Raw genomic sequence first — 19,324 nt, forward strand, 5'->3', positions numbered from 1 at the left:
TTAAGCACCTAAAAACCCTCTTGCGCAAAGTACCTTAAACACAATCCTAAACAGCAATTGCAACGTAGTGATTACATCACCACAGTAATAAAAAAATAAGAAAGAGCAAAATTGGCAGGAATCGAAAATGGAGGGTTTTCGGCCTACTCCCTTCTTGGAGTTTATATATCTGCTGTTCCACTTCCTGATGCATCCCAAACAGACAATTTTAGCAAAGCTATCTGTAGCAAAGTGCCCCTTTTTGACATGGTCACCCCCATTTTTTGCCTGGTATTTGATGCAAATTTGATGGAAGTTTCTGCTAATCAGGCCCCAGAGCGCTTTCCCTAAAGAAAGGTAATTGTTCCCCTCTTGGAAAGACCTTTAGCAGCCCTGTAAATCCCTAGTAAATGGTTTACCTGGTACCTAGGGTATGGGTACTAAAGAGAGTTCCTAAGGGCTGCAGAATGCATTGAGCCGACCAAAGGTACTGACCACCAAATTCACGCAGACTGCCATTGCAGGTTGCATGAAAGGGTGAAAATGTGTAAACATAACATGGCACACACCCTGTGGTCCATGGCCACAGACAGCGCATGCAATAAATATAAGTCCCCCGACAGCAGGTCTTATAGCCATAAGGCAGGGTGCATTATATTACAGGTGGGGATATTTCAGCAGGAGCAGACATTTCCCTGTGTGGTCTAGTTCAATTGCTAGATACTCCAAGTGAACAAGGAAGCAATCTTATGTATATGTACTGGGCACAGTCATTACAAGTTCCCCAGCTACATGATGGCTTAACTGAAACATATAAAGTTTGGTATTAAACACTTTCTTGTCTTAATAAATCCATACTGATGCCAGTAGTAATTTTATTAAGATATGTACGAAGAAGAAACTTTCGTGGTACCCACAAAAACCTACCAGCCGCTTAGTGTGTTGGCTGACTTGCATTGTCCAGCCTACCACCACAGACATGTTTGCAACCCCCTGCGGGTGAGAGACCGCGCTCTCTGAAGCCAGAAACCAGTCCTTCTCCAGACGAAGGTAGTCACACCTCCTCCAGCAGAATGGGTAGGGAATCCGCAAACCAAGGCCAGGGACTTCAACTGAGAGATGCCAACCCCATGCCCGGAGGCCCATTTGGCAACAGGACAGGCAGGAAATTAGCTATGCAAGTAGGCATGGTGCACTACCAGACCATGTCACATGCATAAGGAGAGTTAACTGATGTACTCCATAAAAGAATGTGTTCTACCATTTTGATTTTGGTGGAATTAGGAATTGTGGGTCAGGGTTATGACCACTCCCCACAGGAAGTGGTCATACAGGGGGTGTTAGTGACCCCAAGGGTAAGGAGCCCATTGGCTGCTACCCTTCACTCCCCTGAATTGAGTATTTAGGTGGCCCCCTGACAGCAGGAACTCGGATTCTCTGACACAAGAAAGACCAAGAAGATACGAAGAAGAGACAACTGCAGACTGCTGGTGCACTCTGCGCTAACCCCTGCCTGCTCCTGTCCCAACACTTGCGACAACCCGACTCGTCCTTCAGTGGGCATCCTCCAAAAGCCCTGGGGAGACTTCAGCACTTCGCCAAACAGTCGGCATCTCCCTTGAAGTGGAGGAGCCCTTTCCTGTAACCTGCAGGCACTGACCGCTACGCCCGGTTCACCGTTCTGGCAGCTAGGAGGTCGTCACTGTGTCCCAGGAGGTCAGATCTGTCTTCCCACCAAGTGTGAAGATGCCAGGACCGACCGGGTGCCACTCTGCACCAATACCCGGGGTACCAGACCCTATGCAGCAACCAAAGCGTGTTTGGAGTCCAATCTGGACTAAAATGCCAAAACGACTCATCAGCCAGTGAGGGACATCAGCAACTCAAGAGGCCAGAACAGAGAGTGGCCCAGCTATCCTATTGTGCACCCCCATTCAACCAAGAACTGTGAGTGCCTTTAACAGACCGGCCCAGCTGACCTAAACCCTCTGCAACGAACTCTACAGCTCAGGTCACGACAACTGACTGAGGACCCCTAATTCCAGGATCCTTATGCACCGAGCCTCCAACCCCCCCCCCCACACACACTGAGTGCTCCTGGACTGGTTTCCAAGTCCCCCTCCGCAGCCTGTGTCTAGGTGCCACCCCCCTTTGCCTACGGTGTAGCACACAAAGTTACCAACCAGTCCAGCACCTCTGCACCCGGACAAGCCAGGGCAGATAAACTTAAACTGCTGGTGGAGTTTTGAACCCGGGCTCCCTAGCACCTTAAGTCCCAAAAGAGACCCTCAGAATAACATTGCAAATACCTGTATGCGTAGAAACGCATTTTTGCTACACTGTTACTTATCTGCAACAATTGTTTTCTTGAAAAGTACTTGCCCAATTACTAAGTTCTTGGTGTTAAAATATTTAGAAAAATACCTGCTATTTTTCTAAGAATGGTGTCAAGTTTCTTCTTGAGTGGGTGTCTAATTTATTGACACTATGCTCAATAAATTCTTAACACTGCTCTGATAAGCTTAAACTGCTTGCCCACACTGCCACAACAGAGAGCATTTGGGATTATTAATTAAAGAGCTGTAAGTCAATAAGAGTCTTCTGGACTTTCTACACAGTGTGCCTCTTTTTGGTACACTACCCAAAAAAACAGTTTCATACATTCTACAACAAAGGAATAGAGAAATCTGCATTGATTAAGACTGGGGGAGGGGGGATTCCTTTTATGCTTTTTCCATGCTTGTTGTTTTAACCCCGTCTTTATGCAATGCAGTACATTTTGTGTAGCGTTAATTTCTTAACACTTACTGGGTCTTCTTTAGTAACTTCATATATTGATGTTTTCTAACAACACTTGTTTTAGCATTCCAACTGGCAGGCTTGAACATGTTTGTTAAAGAACATCCACTTGGCATTGTGCACGTAACTCTAAAAAATTCTATTAAAATATCATGTTAATCATAACCTGGGTAACCTATATTTTACCAATTTTTTCCATTTAAAACTCGGTCGTTATGTAGGTGTTGGCAAAGGAATGCCTCTCAAACATCAACAACATAAATACCATTGTCACCGAGTTGCAAAAGGGGGGTTGAGGGGGCAAGCTACAAATTATGCCGGCCAGCACAAAAGTCTGATTTACTCATCTAAATCTCCAGGAAAAAACTGTTGGACCAAAGGAACCACTCATTATAATGTGGAGCAAGAGCTGCGCAAACTGGAATGGAACTGTATTCAGAAAGAACAGCCCATGGTAAATGATACCACAGTTACTCGGACAAATTTCTATCACACGGACTGACTACAGCAGCGTCTGAGGCCCACGCGGAGGGGGTTACATTTCCCTCTTTAAACGATTCGTGGAGAGGAGAGGAGAGGAATCGATACAGTTCAGTCCACTCAGTTTCCAGTAGTTTATATATTTTTATCTGGATTGTGCGGATATCTCTGGAGGTGATAATGAAGAGACAACTCTCCAAGGATTGGAACACGAACATTGAATCCAAAGGAAACACAATTCGAAGCTGGCTGTGTGGATCACACATGCTAACGTTTTAAATGCATCAGAAGTCTGGAGTTTCTCGACCTGAATTTTTAAACCAAAAATTCACAGTAAATCAAGGGTTAAATGGCACCGAATGAAAATGCCAGGAGTTGACTGAAAACTTCTTATATGCATCCGAAATACAAAGAAGCAACAAGGCTACTCCAAAGCAAAACACTTCTCAAAAGTAAAGTCACCTAATATGGTGGGCTGATTTGTATAGTACAGTCCCTAAAATAAACAAACACTACATACATGTTGTTTACGTTAGTTTTTAACATGATTTTTAGAAACACAAGATCTACTTTCAAATGCTGAGGCCTACATTGGCAGCTTTGTTACACACAGAATATTTTTTGAGGTGGGATGCATACCAAATGAGTAAAAGCTAGACATTTTAAACTTCTTCCTACTATTTCCATTAATACAACTGTAGTCTGAAAAGGGCTACTGAAGCTTTGAAAATACAAAAAAAGCAAACAAATATGAACGCATACCCTAACATGAAGCACATAGTGGTCCTTCACTTTGCGGTTTAATGCCACTGTGGGTGTAATCACACCTTGGGCACTAATCTGGAAAGCACTGTCCTCGTTTCCACTCATGAAGGTGAAGGCAAAAGGTGGACCATTGTGCGTCGAGTCCTTATCAGTAACCAAGAGCTGCAGCAAACTGAAGCCAGTTGGCATGTTTTCCTAAAAAAAAAAAAGGGGAAAAAAAGATACATAAAACGGCATTAAGGAAATCCAGCTGTGCTTTTTGAATTATTTGTCTCCAAAGTAGACTGCACAACCAATCACTTCTAGTGTACCACTGAAAACACCAAGAAGAGGCCTTTAACATCCAATCAGTATTCGCAGCTATAGATTATCAAGAATATATTTGTGGGTGTATTTAGAAAGGTCACTTAAAAGACTAATAATACACAACCGCTCTGTACCCTCATTTCCCTCACACTCCCCCACATAAAGTGTTTAGATCAACACTTTTCATGGGGTTGCCTTAGTGAGAATGATGGAGTAGAAGTCACTGCGACTAGGTGGAGACCTTCAAGTACAATGGGAACAGTTTGTCAAAAGCTTAATCTGTCCCGTGTTACCATGCCAATTTGAAAACAGCCTAATGTAAATAAATCACCAGAGAAAAGCCCCGTTGAAATACATGCAGACAGGAAAAAAACACTGAAAGGAATTAATCATTCTCCAAGGAACCATCCATACAAGAACAGAGAAGTCTGAATAAGAGGGGGAACGTAATTAAAAATTAAACAAATGACCATGATGTTTTTGTAGATTTGTAATATGTTCATTTTCTGCTAAGAATGCTCATGTGACTTAATATAAAATGCACACGTTCTGATGTGCAATGTTATCACCAGTATATTACATAGAAGCATTTGCTTATGGTTTGATTTCCAAACTGCATCTAAAAGGAACGCTTGCACATATTTCTAGGCATAAAGCAGTATTTTTAAAATACAATTATTCTGACGTTTTCAGAATTATCAAATGAGGTTTATGGGCTGAAAAGTACCTAAAAGGTTGGCCCACTTTACTGAAGTTGCTTTTCAAGTTTATTAAGTAAAACTGATTACAGAGACAGACACCAGCTTCTCTTATTAAAATAATAAAAAATGATCGTAAGAGCAAAAAGTATCTTAACAGCTAGCTACTTAGGGCTCTGCACCACTCCATTTCGACCCCTGCTTTAGAAACTACAAGAAGGCCCCTAGGCTTCAGGTGTACAAGACCAACGACATTGAGTTACTATGTAAGATGGCACTGCTGCAATTCGCAAACAGCAGCTATATTTTTGGTATATTTCACTAAGCACTGGATTATGATCGTAACACTGATTATCCCGTTGTTCAGAGGATATAAACCTCCTTTCTAATATTTTGTGTCGTGCCTTCCTACCCCTGCAGAAGTTCCTACTGGCCACAAACTGCCAAGGGAAGTCACAAAAGGGAAAGGCGAGTTTTTGGATACTTGGCTGTGTGTTCATGAAATAGGTTCAGTGAAATAACTGGATGGATATATGGACTCAATACACGGGAGTGAAATAGTATGGATTTAAAATTCTGACTTTTTAAAATCATAATTTGAGCTGTTCCTGTGCCTACAAAAGTGATTAGCAGTGTTTGCATTACTGAAACAGGGGGATAATCTCAACAGCAGGTTAATTTTTTAAACCCTATAGTACCCATGTGTTTCTGCAGCTTCTGGACTCTATCAGCTAGATTCATCAAAGACCCGTTTTGCGAGTCTTTAATAGCGATTCATAAGGAATCGCTATTAAGGACTTGCAAAACGGGATTCATGCAGGAATTGCAAAAAATATTGCGATTCCTACATGTTCCTTATTTGCGATTAGCAAATTGCTAATCGCAAATAAGGAATAACTCCCCATGCATTCCTATGGGCCTAGGCCCATAGGAATGCATGGGGAGTTATTCCTTATTTGCTAATCGCAAATAAGGATGCGATTTCAAGGGTGCAGGGGTGTCCAAAGGACACCCTGTAGCACCCCATAAATGTGAATTTACACCGATGTTGTGCACACACATGTCCAAAGAACATGTGTGTGTGTGTAACATGCAACTTAGAAAAATGCATTAAAATGCATTTTTCTAAGTTTTCGCTATTTACCACGAGGTTTGACTTCGTGGTAAATAGCGGTCCTAAATTGCGAATTCGCAATTTTTAAATGTTTCATGAATAGCATTTAAGGAATCTCTAATAGAGATTCCTTAAATGCTAATCCTCGCATATTTGCGAATTCTTTATTAGCGATTTTTGCATTTGGGATGATGAATCCCAAATGCAAAAATTGCACTCGCAAAGGGCAAGATTCTCAGAATCTGGCCCTTTTGCGAGCGCATTTCGCTTGATGAATCTGGCTGTATATTGCTCCCACAATAAAAGGACTAGTTCCTCATACCAATTTCCTTAAGATTAACCTTATACAGATCACAACCATCAAATCCTCTTTGTATGCAAACGCCTGTCAGAATTTGAAATTCAAAAGTCACATAATTAATTTGGTCTTAAGAAAACATGCATGAATAGTCAAATGATATTTCTTGTATGGCTCCTCTCAATTAACCGTGTTTGGTGGGGAAGAATGCTGAAATGGAGGCGGTATCTTGCACAGATGTAACAGTTAAAACATATAGGTATATATTTATGACAGATTTCAATGCGCTCCTAAGCAACAGGTGTGGAATAGAATTGTGCACCAGAAACCTCCATCTCACTTATTTGTATGCAATTGAGTTTATTCTGCCGACAACAGATAGTCTCTTTACGTTAATATCCTCAAGTTTGGTGATGTGGGAACCAAGCAAATACATAGCATAACTGGAAATTTACAATACGAAGCCTTGTAAAACATACATCCTTAACAAGGAAAACTACAAGAAGGTACTGGTCTAGTTTTGTAAACTAAATTCCCCAAATAAGGCAGATAAAAAAACTATTTTCATTCTTGCAGAAGCATTTTTTTTTTAGCCCAGACGTATAATTCACAGAAAGGCGAGTGTCAGTGTCCAGATTTATTAAGCATTTATAATTACCTGAATGATAATACTATAGTTCTCTTGGGAAAAGGTTGGAGGATTGTCATTCACATCAGAAACATCAATGTTGACAACTGTTGTATTAGTGCGGGGAGGAGTTCCGGAGTCTGATGCCTGAATGGTCAATGTGTAACCTGAAATCTAGGGTTAACAAAAAAACACACATTTATTGGTATTTGTAAGAGACGAACATAAAACATGAAAAACAAATCAGTGCATTCTACCGATGCGTCAGTAATGCAGCCAAATAGTACAACACTTTATATAGCACTTATATAGAACATGACGTTTTACCTCCGTGTAAATATTAATGGAAGAAAATATGCTGTAATTATTAGCACTTTGAAAATTACTCCTGTTTCCTCCATAGATCCAATTATTTGCAATATTTTCCAAGTGCAACTTATGATAGTGTGAAGACCACCACCTAGGATGTGATTTAAACCATTTTCGAGTACATAACATTTCCTATGTTATAGCCAGAGAGATCTACATGTAAAGTAAAAGCTAACGGTATATTTCCTTTTTGCAGTGGAGGCTATTTTCATAGTATTTATAAAGCAGTATATTAATTACCTTTTCACGGTCAAGAAGTTTGGTCACCTTCACATCACCTCTAACTGGGTCTATGGTGAATGGGTTCCCTTGGTTGCCATCAGTGATGGCATAGTGAATGTGGTTGTACAAGGGCCCATCTGCATCATCTGCGTTAACCTAACAAATAAGATTTAAAGTTAGAGCAGGTACTTGTATTAAGACTCCTGTACAGAATCATACAGCCAATCGGTTTATGGTCCTATGTGGGAACAAGTAATATTTTTTAAATACGCTCACCGTCATCAAACCATAATCCCATTTACTGAGAATGGATGAACATGCATTCAGTGAACATGCAGTGGATTGTTCCCTCCCTCTACAAAAAAACCGCAAGGACCACGTGCTTTCTTTATAGTACTCAATTTCATACCTGCCTGGCAGTGGCTCTCCACTCATCTTTACAGCCTCCTAATAAAGCCAGCTACTGCTATGTATAGATGTGGAGTACCTTATAGCCAATCCTGGCTTGTCAGTCTCTTTCTGTTGACACACAGTATGATCAGTACTGTACAATGCTACACCCATGCAGTGGATACCAATTTTCAAGATAGTGTCTCTTCCTAATACAGCATATTATAAAAACCAAGCACCATAACATAGCGCTCAATCTGCCAGACTGTTAATGTTTTCAGGGGGCATGGCATCTGTCTATCCTGACAGTATGGTTTATTTGTTCAGAAGATATCTTTATGTACCATTATAAAAATCCCGTTGTATCTATTATGGCACAATCACGCATAAAACTGCCCAACAAAGAATACTCCACTTCTTTAACTCCATGGTTTGCAGAAAAATGTATTTTGTCCTAGAAGAGTGTGCGATAGCCATTCTCAACACATGCATCTAACCTACAAGGCCTCAGGATAAAATAGCTCAAATAAGCTATGACAAGAACCAACTCGCCCCTGCAACAAATACTATCAAGCAAATAATTGAAGACTTACCAACTGTAAGTAGAAGTTGTTTGGAAAATAAGTGCACAGTTGCATACAATAATAATATCAAAACCAACAACATGATTGAAATAATCCTTCAAAGTTCATCAGAACGGTCTCAAAAAGAGAATTCATTTTGATCCCTGTGGAACATGCTTTCTTTTTGGATGCGGAAACATTAACATAAGGCAAGGAATGGTCTCACTGCCAGGCAATAAGAGATCAATAATACAGTCAATCCTTTAGTAAATTATTCTTATTCATATTCAGAGTACCTGTTTAAGCCCTTACAACCATCATCAAACCATTCGAGTGAAGAGTATTCTCAATGGAACCATCCCAACTTTTGAGACAAGAGAACACGGTCAATTGCGCAATCCGTTTGGCAAGCCAACATTCAAGATTTACTTTAAAACCCTTCTCTTAAGTTCCCAAGTAATCACAGTTCAACCCAACCACTTTCACCTAAACCCATAGAGGTCTTTCGTGTCAAACACTTATTGATGAATACTTCTGCCTGTGGGGATGAATTGGGTTTAGGTCCAGACACGGGTTGGCAGTCAAAGTGTCCATCCAATACGATACTAACTTCAGTCAGCTATTTTCATTGCAATTCCCATTGATCTCTACAAGTGCAATGTTCCCAATATCACACTATTAACGATAAAGTGGGAAATTTTACTAAACACAAGACAAAACAGACATCAAGATCAGAAATGAAGACAGGAACGGGTCTTGTACACCCGTTCTTGACTCCTGCCAGTTACTTTGATGCTTTTCTCCAACAGCAAATAAAAGAAGATCAAGTAATAGGACATGCAAGCACCTGATGGATATTGTCTATTTATTACACCAATGCCATTCTCATCTTTGTGCATTAGCTTCTACTTCCAATTAGACAGTAAAAAAAATAGTAAGGCTACAATTGTAAAAACTGCAACAGTTTATCAAATTCATGTGTATGCAATCAAAACCTTGTAGCAATCAGAAGACAAAGTAAAGACAGTTTGAAAAATGATACGTACTGAAATGACCCCTTGTCCAAGCATTGCGTCTTCACTTATAACTGCAGTATATGTTGCTTGGCTGAAAACTGGTGCATTGTCATTGATATCAGTTACGTTAATGTTCACTGTTGCAACATCACTAAGGGATGGTGTTCCTCCATCTGTAGCTTCCACAGTTAGATAATATTCATGAGAACTCTCATAATCCAGGCTTTTGATGATAAAAAGAGTACCTAAAAATACATTGCAGAAATGAAGCCAATAGTCGGAATTATGTAAAATCTGATAAAAGCAGTCTAGAACAATAATGCACACAAAGTATTTAATTAACAACATCTGCCAAATAAGCTGTAAAAGCAAATTGTTTGCTAGATATACTTATTTTTAATTGCAACATTTAGCCAACAGAGATTTAGATCACAAATATAGAATATGAAAGAGCAAGGAAAAATGGCCAATGTTTACACATATATAACACATTTATGTATATGATTTATGCAGATGGTAGCAGGCCATATATGTGAACAGTTTGAAATTGTGCCTAGGATATGTGTTGCTATTTAGTTCAGTGGGGCCTAAACAGGCTTCTGTCTTTGCACCTGAAAGGTGTCTGCCTGTGTTTTCTGTTCTGGCTAGAACTGGATTGCTATGACTTTTTGGTGGCATTCACCTTAGCTGTTGCTTTTTCAGACAACAGCTGTTTGATTAGAACCATCTTTTCCACAGCTTTTTACTTATTTGTTTTGCACTTTTAAACACTGCCCAAATTAAATTCTCCTTCCTGCACCCACTATAATGGACTAGTCCTCTGACAATGAGCAAAGAGTATCTTTATAAACTGTAGGTAACCATGCAGCTTTACAAATATATATACAATACTAAGATTTAACAGTTAATTTGGCTTTGTGAAAAGCCCGGCAGGCTGTTATGTTCCAGGTTCTTGCTCTTCATAATTGGAAAAAAAACAGGGTGATGGATTTTTCTCAATGCCGAGTACTCTATGCAACTGCTACATGTTTATGTTAAGGAAGATATTTTAATCAAGTGCAAACGCATTCCTTTTCTATGCCATAGACTATCTGCGATATGACACTGCCATAACCAATGAATTAAGATCCCCCTACTGGGAAACTCAACCTCATTTTGAGCATGCTAACTTTACTAAAATACCAACGCATTAGTGATCTGAATGGTATTGACGCCTTGAACCTTTGCTTTGAATTTATAACGAAACTCAAGCTCTAAATCAGGGGGCAGAGTGTATGTAACATTTACGTATTACTGAATGTTTTGATTATCTACAAATATGCATCAAATGTACAGTTATTTGGACAATAAAATTACTTTTCACTATATTACGCACAGAAAAAAAAACATATAGGGAAAAATAAACAGACACCCCACGATTCTCACCATTCATTAGATGACAGTCTTTGCTTAGATACAGTTGCAAAGTCAAACAACGTGCTAACGTTTGCTTCAATACCGTGTTTCTTAGATTACCTGTGACTGAATTGATACTGAATTTTCCATGTTCATTTCCACTGACTATTAAATAGGTGATTTCAGCATTGTCTTCTATGTCTCTGCTTGTTGCGTAAACTCGTAGAACCTCCGTTCCAACCGCTGTGTCTTCAGAAACTGTAGCAGCATACTCTCTCTGCTCAAACACAGGTGGATTATCATTTATATCCAGGACAGACACAAGAACATTACCAAGGGTGGATAACCTCCTTGGATACCCTTGGTCCGTAGCTTTCACAGTCAAGGTGTACACAGCTTGCAACTCCCGATCCAAAGGCTTTTCTAGACTAATGATTCCAGATTGTTCATCTATGGAAAACTGCCCATCTGCAGAGTTAACCATTGAGTACAAAATTTGGCAATTCTTCCCTGCAACAGAAAGTATTAATTACGATTTAAAATAATAAATAAATAAGAATCCGACCACAGTTAATGCACCTTATTATGAAGAACAAGCAATTTTAAACTGTGTCTAGTTAATATTCAATCGATTCAGAAGAAAGTCAGTATAGAGTCTCAAGGCCCATTTCTAAAACCCCGAAACCTGCAGCTGTAGGAGTTTACCTATTCCAAGCATAGACACCGGACCAATATTCAACAGTCATACATGTCAAGATAACATCATTATACTCTCGATTAAGTCAGGTAGATTCCCCGCCAGACAAAATCTCTTGAGTTAAACATGATGAATATGTGATTTGAAGATTTTAGTCAGTCAAAGAAATATTTATTTAGACCACAAGTCTTTAAACAACATAATACATACAGACAATAATCTTCTCTTTAATGGCATGCAGGGTTACAAATATTAAAACTATCTATAAAATCCATAAACCCTAAATGTCCATATGAGCAAAATATTTAAGTCTTCACCTAAGCCTTGTGAAGTTTATACTAACCCACTCTACTTAAACAACATAATACCAGCCTTCTCATATTCACTAACATTTTTACAGCTATCAAATCTCCCAATGGCACATACAACATGCTGGTTAAAAGCGCTACAGCTTGCACATGATTCCTAATATTGTATCATCAGAACTGGGCGTAAGATGGTTTTCTGGTGTGGCAAAACTTTTAGACAGTACATTAAAATATGCAAGTTGTGACATTTGGTGCACAAAACACATATACATTTACCAGTAGAATCGATCAATTCTGACTTTATCGTGTCCTTGACATACATAACACGAGTAAATACCAATTCTCAACCTTAACGCTTCATTACTGAGCCAGCAATTTGGTAATGAATCCACATATGGGTACCATGCTACATTTTGTTAAGAGTTGAGAATAAACTGGACAGTGTTTTTCCCCGTTAGACATTGCATATCATGTTCTTTAAACAATTCCTTTCCTAGTGCCCCAAGTTCATTCTTTTAAATCTCAATTGGTAAATTCTGAGAAACCATCTTAACCTTCATTTCCCTACATGTAACCTCCAAGTTTTTCCAAACACCCTAGGCCCATTTTAGTTCACTTTGACTAATCTCATTTTTTCACCATAAAGAGACCTTTTGCCTCTCACCAGCACCCAACCGTTGCAATAAGCTTTTTAAAGCTGTTAGGGCAAGTATACGTCATGACAACATCATACTTGTCTCCATTCTTACAGTCTGTATCATTGAAGATTGTGCGAGTGACAAGCTTTTTAGGCATTTTCCTTCCACCAAATCCCAAGCCCTTTTCCCATTAAGACATAGGAGGTCAACTTAATACTGGAATTGAGGAGGATAGCATGGCAGTGTAAGCTTTTAATTCAAACCTATGACGTCTCACCAATAATCCCCATTACATTTTTTCAGTCCACTTATCAAAGCGAGGGCCCTTACTTTTAATGACTCAATGTGAACATTCCATTTCAAGAATTTCCCAACCCACACGCCTAAATACTACTATTCCTTGACCTTTTCCAGCTTGTTGGGGCCCAAATGCCAATTAAACTTTACAGTTTTATTGTCAAATCTCAATAACTTAGTCTAGTCCATTTTTACCTATAATTAATTGTTGTTACAATATACTATGAATGAATCAAACTTTGTTTGCAAGCCTATCTCAGTTCGGTCTGAAGATCGCCTGCATACAGGAGGCATGCTATATGTTTTCATTCATTATGGGGCCGCCAACCCTGGTCTCTGCTACAAATGTTGGCAAGTCAGCTATAAACAAGGAGAAGAGTAATCTGGCCAAGACACAACCCTGCCTATTCCCATTGTTGATCGGTATTTTCGTGGTCAATGTCCCCACTGGGTCAAAATTACATGAGCCCAGTTGTGCATGTTCCTGAATTAATTTCAAAAGACTGTCTGGGATATCTTGTTGTAGCAGAGTTTCCCATAAGCAAATCTAGTCCACCAATTCAAAAGCAGCCCGGAAGTCAATGAAGCAGCAGAAATACCTGCCCTTCTGCTCCGCAGACTTCCATCAATGGACTATAAGAAGAAACAGTGGTCTATCGTTGACTGAAATTCCTTAAAACCCCCCCCCCCCCCCGTTCTGGGTGCACAATATGCCCCTTCCTTAAGTCTGATTAATAAGATTTCTGCAAACAATTTTTCTCCCAAATCCAGTAGGTTAATCAGCCTACAATTTTTTAGGGCTTTTGTATTTCCCTTCTTGTGAACGGATCTAATAATAGCATCTTTCCAGTTATCTGAGAACTGGCTGTGGTGAATACGTCTGGTGGAAAAATTCTGACCACCAAACAGGCATTATTATAATGACTGGGAGAGTATCCGGTCCAGCCGCCCTAGTCAAAACCAGATTCTGAATGGTACATTGAACGTTAGCTAACATGAACTGGGCCAAATGCCGCCGACTCCCATCCATGGGGATGCTCTCCTTGTCACGCGCTCTCTCTCTTTACCATATCATTCTTTTAAATACTCCCCGAAACACTCTTTTCAACCACACAATTCATAGACCCCAGCGTCTTGCCCAAATCTTCCTGAACTAACTTCCAAAACGTTGTGTTTTTTTTCTGTTGCTTCCAACAGATTTCCAACCATTTCTCCATAGAAGCTTTTTCCGGATTTCTGATGAACTTTATTTGCCTAATCATAAGGCTTCGTTCCCCTTTCTTAATCTGAGCCTTTAGTTTCCTACATTCCCCACCAAACCACTCTCTTGCTTTCCTTCGGTTACCCAGTCCTCTTTCCACCTCTTTAATTACCATTTAAACAGACCCTTAAATAGTGGACCATCTAGCTAATTATATATTTCACACCATCCTATGTTGTTTACGGGGGCATTAGTCAGCACTTGATTTTGTTGAGTCAGCTCATTTTCCCATACATTCCTCTGAGATTCTGGTCGTAAGGCGCTTTGGATAGTCCATTTGTAAGGGAATCACTGTTTCTCTTAAACTCCGTTCACCTTTCATTTTTATTTCCAGTTTCAGAGTGTATTGGAAACTCCTTGTTCCTTTCCCTACCTGGAAGTTCCTAATCTTATTGAAACACCAGGCAGTCATAAAAATATAATCAATGGGACACAGTTGTGATCTACTCTTAAATGTCCTATATACTGGTTGGTCGGACTCAATTAGACCATTGACAGAGAATAAGCCCTTCGAGCCTAGATATTTCCCCCAGTGCCACATCTCGAGTCACAAGCATACTAGTTGGAAAACGGATGGAATTTATATTAAACGAGGTCAGTACCTCTGAAAAACAGAGGTTGACCTTCCTGGGGTCTAATTTATGGTATATTTTGCACACAGGGAATCCTCCTTAAATCTTCCCAGTTCAGGCCTGTACTCCCCCCCCACCCCCCAGTTAATGTACACTTGTACTAATAACATACATTCATAACTCAGGGTACTGGAGGTGCACTGGACAGGCAACCAACCAGTTATATTTTACTTCTATTGGTGCAACCTTTTTGGCTATTTTGGTGGTCAACTCTGCAGACAGCTCTCTGCTGTCCCATTTACCTGCACAACCCCATCAATCATTGGTGTTTCGTAGCACAGCCACGTTTCTTGCAAACATACAATCTCATTTACACTAATTAATTCCTTGAAACTTTCTAGATTTGACATTCTCAAAAATCCGGTAATATTCTATGTTAGTATCCCTAGGCTTGGCCACCACCCATATCCTAATCTATATCACCCAACCACCGTCTTCTTCAGAAACTTGTGAACAGAGGAACTGTATACCTATTCTCGTGGCTCATGTCTCTCGAGGGCCTTACTATACCAGACTATGGTACTGTTATTTCCAGGGCTTCCTTTTCCCTAAACCAGTTAGATCAGCCTGACTGGTCTTGGTCCTAGCCCTGTATGATGCCTCAGGAACAGCTTTTTCAATGTGCCCGCTTTCGATATTTCTGATTCTGGTCCCAACTTTTAATACTTCAATTTCCGCCTTCACAAGTGCTAGTTTTACCAGCCCGGAGTACAATAATACATTGGTGACTTCGAGCCCTTGGTTATTGATTGTAAAACCTACTTGTCTGCAACCCTTTGGCCCCATTTCTTTCAAGCTCGGGCATTTGGAAAATGAAAAAAATAATTGGGCTCGATTAAGGGGGAATAACTTCCTCACTCTTTTCCCTTTTTTCTCCATTTTGTATCGGTTCGAGATATATCCTCAGTTTAGTCCCATCTTACTGTGGTTATCTCGCTACCTTCTCCTCTACTCCTACTACCTTTCTTTTTCACATCATTCCTTCTCCCTGACACTCCCCTGGGTCTTGCATTCCTCTAGGAACACCCAGCCCCCTTGATTATCCTTAATATGCTCCTTCCTACTTGAAAGATGGAGATTACTCCACCTCTTTCTCTCTTGGCTTCCCCTTCCATCCCCTTTTTAACTCAACACCTCTTTTGGTTACTTGGGGAATATTATAGCCTTTTCCCCCTTATGCTTTTCTCTCACCCCCTCCATTGTCCTTTTCTTACTCTTTTAGTCCGGGGGATATACTGCCTATACCTAGTAGGTTCTTCCAGTTTCTTTGCCAGCATTGAGTGTTTAGACACACACACACTTTGCAAGCCAGCTACTCGGAGGTATCCCTTTCTAAATCCCCAGGGCCCGGAATTTCCATTCTTTGCTTGTTTTCGTCACTGGGTCTTAACATTGTCGTCATGAGGTCCCTTATATGTTTTATTTACCCCACAATATTTTGCAATTCATCTTTCTGAGCTTTCAAAATGTCAGTGTCCATTGCAGACACCTCCAATGGCCCTTGCAATGTCTTTTGTAAAATCAACATTGAAGCCGAGGGCATCGGTGATCTCTAAATTTAACATGTTGTTTTGCACTGAGCCATCCTTTCCTGGCGCAGAAAACTGCTAACTTAACTTCTCACAATCTTTCTTGTAATAGTCGGGGCCACGCTGTCTTGCTCTACATCTAACCCACCGTCCCTACTCCACACTTGTGACCCTGTATTATCTAAAAGGGAGAAAAGTCATGGTGATGTGGTCAGCCTTGGACCCGTTAATTGTAGCTCAACATATCAGGGATACTTATGGAGGGAAAACTTACGTCGAAGAAGCAGTTGCTTACGTTCTCAGATTCCATTAGGTGCCTTTCTCCAGTTGCTCGGGTTTCGGTTGTTGTTTCTTAAAATGTTTGCCCATAAAGCCCTCAATTCATTTTGTGACTGATGTCCTCCACCCCGTCTCACTCAGTGAAGGGTTTATACAGTAATGTTGCTTCTTTGTGGTTCCACGGCTGGACTTTTTAGCTCCTCCTTTGTGGGATGCCTCTATCATATCTTGGGACCTCTTTCCTGTTCTAGTAGCAGCATACTCCTGTGGGTGACTATTTAAGCCCTTACGTGTTTTGCCCCTCCCTGGCTCCATCATTAATCATGGTATATCAATGTAATTCCTGGGTTCAATTACTGCTCCCACTTGTTGTGGTAGACCAGGCTGCTTATTTTCTATAATGGTATTCTCTTGTCAAATATACCCAAACACCGCACTATACTGGGGTATTTAGGTCGAACGCAGGTGCATAGCCTCCTGGTTGCTTACCTCTGCCTTCCTGTTTGTAGCCTGGGGCCTGGTTGAAAGGCTGCTAGACCACTGCCACCACCTCCACCAAAGAACTCCTTGGCAGTTTTTCCCTAGTCCGTGGTTGAGCAGGCGGCCTTCTCCATGCTCTCTCCTTCACAAAACAGCAAGCTCCGCGCATGCACTACTGTGTACGTTGCAGCTCCCAACCGGGGGGGAGCAGGGGGATAGCACAGTTGACACTTGCTGACCCCTGAGAAATGCATTGTTCGGGTGTAGGATTTTTAGGGCTTATACCTTTCCCCTTTCTTTTGGCTCGAGGGTCTCTGCTCACTAGCCCGCGACCAGCAGCTTTCTGTTTCCAATGTGGGTGGGCAGCGGGCACAAGCACAGCAACGTCCGCATCTCTCAACACTTGCTCAGATTCACAGATTAAAAGTTTAACCTTTTGATTTTTTTGTTCACAACAAACTTTTCCAGTTGAGAAATCCCTTCCACTAATCCTCCATGAACGTACGATGCATTTCAGTTCCCATTTACACCCAATAATCTATACCCTGACTATGGAACGGTCTTCACTATGAATACATGTATCATTTATGAACGTTCTGTAATTTTCTTTACTATCCTCAACACCCACCCAAACACTATACAATCTCTATATGACCCCACAAAAGCTGCTTCTCCAATATGTAAAATGTAATACTGCTCCGATTGATATGCTCATGATGCTAAAAAATGAAATTTCGGTCAAACTGCAACCACAGATGCTATGAATCGGATAACTTAGCAGAAAACAACAACTATTCTTTGCAGCTAAATTATTACATTAACTGGTTACAAATATGTGGCCGCAATAATTTAAATCAGACACACCAAAATAGAACAGTGAAACATTCTGAAACCATGGAATTTCATTAAGCAGAATTATTTGTGTGTCACTATTTCGGAGGTGGCAACTTACTTTCTTTACTAGTGAATTCTGGTGATAAATCAAATACTACACATTACCTGTACAAGACCATTTTGAGAATAAAACTGAATGAAGTAGCATTAAAGAGGAAAAGGTCCAGACAACCATTACCAGGGGCTTGCGCCTTTCCGGTCATAAAATAGTACTACAAAGTTTTGCAGGACGAAAATGCAATAAAGGAAGATCTGTGTTATGAAGCAAAGAACAAAGAGTCTATTCTGAAGTCCGGTGTAAGAGGTATTAAGTTAAGCTATCTTTACCTGCATCAGAATCTGTGGCTTGTATTCTTGAGAGAAAGGTTTTGGGCTCTGTGTTTTCAAACACAGTAATGGTGTATGGATCAGCTGAAAACACTGGTGCGTTATCATTTACATCTTCCAAAGTAAGACTGACATCTGCTTGACAAAATCTTCCACCTCCATCAGTGGCCTTGACTGAGAAGTGATAAACTGCTTTTAGCTCCCGATCAAGTGGGGCTAACGTTTTAAGTTCACCTGCAAAACAAGAAGAAACAATTAACCAGGACTATGGAATGTACTACTGTCATGGACATGTGTTATAGCATCTAAAATCATGGTTGATTCTCTGGTCCTTCTGATTTATTTTTAATGTTTAGTCCAAGTAATTATTCTTGCTCTAATTTTCTTATCACTGAAAATACAGGAAGTATAATGTCCATTGAACACATTAAACACTATAATCACCATTTTAAGAGTCAACTATACCATAATAATGTATTTGTAAACAGATAACACATTGGTGCATAGCAATTTTAAACAGCATAGATGAGGAAACTGGTGCTACATAGAAACCAAATATATAGTAATGCACTCTACGTCCACAGCAGTACAATAGTCCTGCATTAAAAGCAATAATCAGATTTGTGTGGTGAAGATAAGACCAGAATGTTACCCCCACTACATTTACCGTTTGTACGTCAAGGTAAGTTCCCAGAATCATATCCTTTTTTTTACTTGCATGGGATGTGAACACAGTGTGCCGCAATGTACTTCCACGATATGATGAGCTGATATTCAGTTCAACTCATAGCCACCTAAATGGCAACCAAGAGACGGCACTCTTCAGTACACTATAACAGAGCTCTTTTTATATTTACTAGCATATCTATATGGTGCCAACGAAACTCTAGAATATCGGTGTGCTGTACATCTAACAACCGACACGCTGAGAATAAAAAACGAGTTACTTAACGCAACAAT

At 40.3% G+C, this 19,324-nt stretch overlaps 1 protein-coding gene across 4 annotated transcripts in view; it reads right to left on the reverse strand.

Annotated features, from left to right (window-relative positions):
* Positions 1-19,324, reverse strand: part of FAT1 (FAT atypical cadherin 1) — a 318,166-nt gene that overhangs the window by 43,953 nt on the left and 254,889 nt on the right. For all 4 annotated transcript variants that reach the window (XM_078678099.1, XM_078678098.1, XM_078678096.1 and 1 more), the window contains exons 13-18: positions 18,365-18,598; positions 11,143-11,532; positions 9,658-9,872; positions 7,677-7,814; positions 7,098-7,241; positions 4,021-4,218 (exon numbers count right to left, since the gene is read on the reverse strand). In XM_078678099.1, coding sequence (XP_078534225.1) covers positions 4,021-4,218; positions 7,098-7,241; positions 7,677-7,814; positions 9,658-9,872; positions 11,143-11,532; positions 18,365-18,598 — 1,319 coding nt within the window. The remainder of the gene's footprint in view (positions 1-4,020; positions 4,219-7,097; positions 7,242-7,676; positions 7,815-9,657; positions 9,873-11,142; positions 11,533-18,364; positions 18,599-19,324) is intronic.

The sequence above is a fragment of the Lissotriton helveticus genome, chromosome 2_2 (assembly GCF_964261635.1).
Source record: "Lissotriton helveticus chromosome 2_2, aLisHel1.1, whole genome shotgun sequence".
NCBI classification, from domain to species: Eukaryota; Metazoa; Chordata; class Amphibia; order Caudata; family Salamandridae; genus Lissotriton; species Lissotriton helveticus.